Genomic DNA, 1,301 nt, shown 5'->3' with positions numbered 1-1,301 from the left:
TTTGCCAACATAAAGTGGGTAGCTTTTCACAGAGTGCAAACTGCATGCGTCTTTTTTCAGTTCTATGTATATGTAACTATATACATAGAAGCGCTTTAAATAGCATTAAATAATGAATATTTCCATATATTTTTTATATGTCTCGTGATATAGTTGGTGATTTTGTACAGTAGAGAATACCAAAAAGGTGACCCATGCAAAAAAAGAAAATCAGCAGTTATTTGGCAAGTATGGCTATAATGGGGCTGCCATTAATGAGTATAGACTATCAACAGTTTGCTTTTTTTGTCGCCTCTGCCTATCCTCTACTCATACTTTGGGAGGCATTAATTTGTCAATCAACATCCGCTTGAACCTTCTGGATTTACTTAAATGATAAGCAAGCCCGCATACCTTAGTCTTACTACCTTCTTCTTCCCCGTATGTCTTTGTTGATTCAAAACTAGCAACGCTTCTATACACTCCTGTATGCTTGCCACACCTTCCATGGCACCAGATCCACTGAATAATGCTTCAAATTCTTCCTATATGCTACTTCGAGTGTTGTTCTTTCGTTTGGTCCTTGGTCTTCAAGTTGAGTCTTCCCTTTCCATGGAGATAATTGCCTTTTGGCTGTGGCTTCAACAAGGGAATGGCCAAGTTGGTTACCTTCAGCACATATACTCTCTTGGTGACAACCATTTTCGCGTAATTGTTTCTTCTGCAAAACGTTTTCTGGAAGTTCTCCATTTTGCGTTCGGTGGTTCAGAGGCCAGATCTATACCAAGAAGTGACTTTCAGAACCAAGCTATTGAAGGAATTTCTCTCTACCTCAATACTATCTGTTATGAGGCCTTAGAAGATCTTCGAGAAAGGATAGAGATGAATTTTGTCCGTAATCAGATGACATACCTGCGCCAAGAAGCCTATGGACAGTCCAGGACTGATCGGGTTCCTGCTGCAAGCTCGGTAAGACTGGGGTTAATATTTAGTTATCCAAGATCTGATCTGTTAGTAGTAGAAGATTTTATCCTTTTGTGATTTGCTTTATCATCTATGCAGATGACGGATCTATACCAAGAGGCCTATGGAGAATCATCGCATGAACAAATTCCTAATATCTCAGTAAGACAAGTGTTCATATTTAGTTATTCAAGATCAGATCTGTTACTAGTACAAGGTTTTACCCTTTTGTGATTTGCTTTATCATCTATGCAGATGACAGATCTATACCAAGAGGCCTATGGAGAATCATCGCATGAACAGATTCCTAATATCTCAGTAAGACCAGTGTTCATATTTAGTTATTCAAGATCAGATCT

The 1,301-nt window shown here is 38.7% G+C and overlaps 1 protein-coding gene across 2 annotated transcripts in view; it reads left to right on the top strand.

The window, feature by feature from the left end:
* The first annotated feature begins 449 nt into the window (after positions 1–449).
* Positions 450–1,301, top strand: part of LOC119363785 — a 6,346-nt gene continuing 5,494 nt past the window's right edge. For both annotated transcript variants that reach the window (XM_037629178.1, XM_037629236.1), the window contains exons 1-3: positions 450–948; positions 1,042–1,104; positions 1,198–1,260. In XM_037629178.1, coding sequence (XP_037485075.1) covers positions 469–948; positions 1,042–1,104; positions 1,198–1,260 — 606 coding nt within the window. In that variant the 5' untranslated portion in view covers positions 450–468. The remainder of the gene's footprint in view (positions 949–1,041; positions 1,105–1,197; positions 1,261–1,301) is intronic.

The sequence above is a fragment of the Triticum dicoccoides genome, chromosome 1A (genome assembly GCF_002162155.2).
Source record: "Triticum dicoccoides isolate Atlit2015 ecotype Zavitan chromosome 1A, WEW_v2.0, whole genome shotgun sequence".
Lineage (NCBI taxonomy): Eukaryota > Viridiplantae > Streptophyta > Magnoliopsida > Poales > Poaceae > Triticum > Triticum dicoccoides.
The sequence above is the reverse complement of the archived record's forward strand: the minus strand, read 5'-3'. Positions and strand labels throughout refer to the sequence as shown.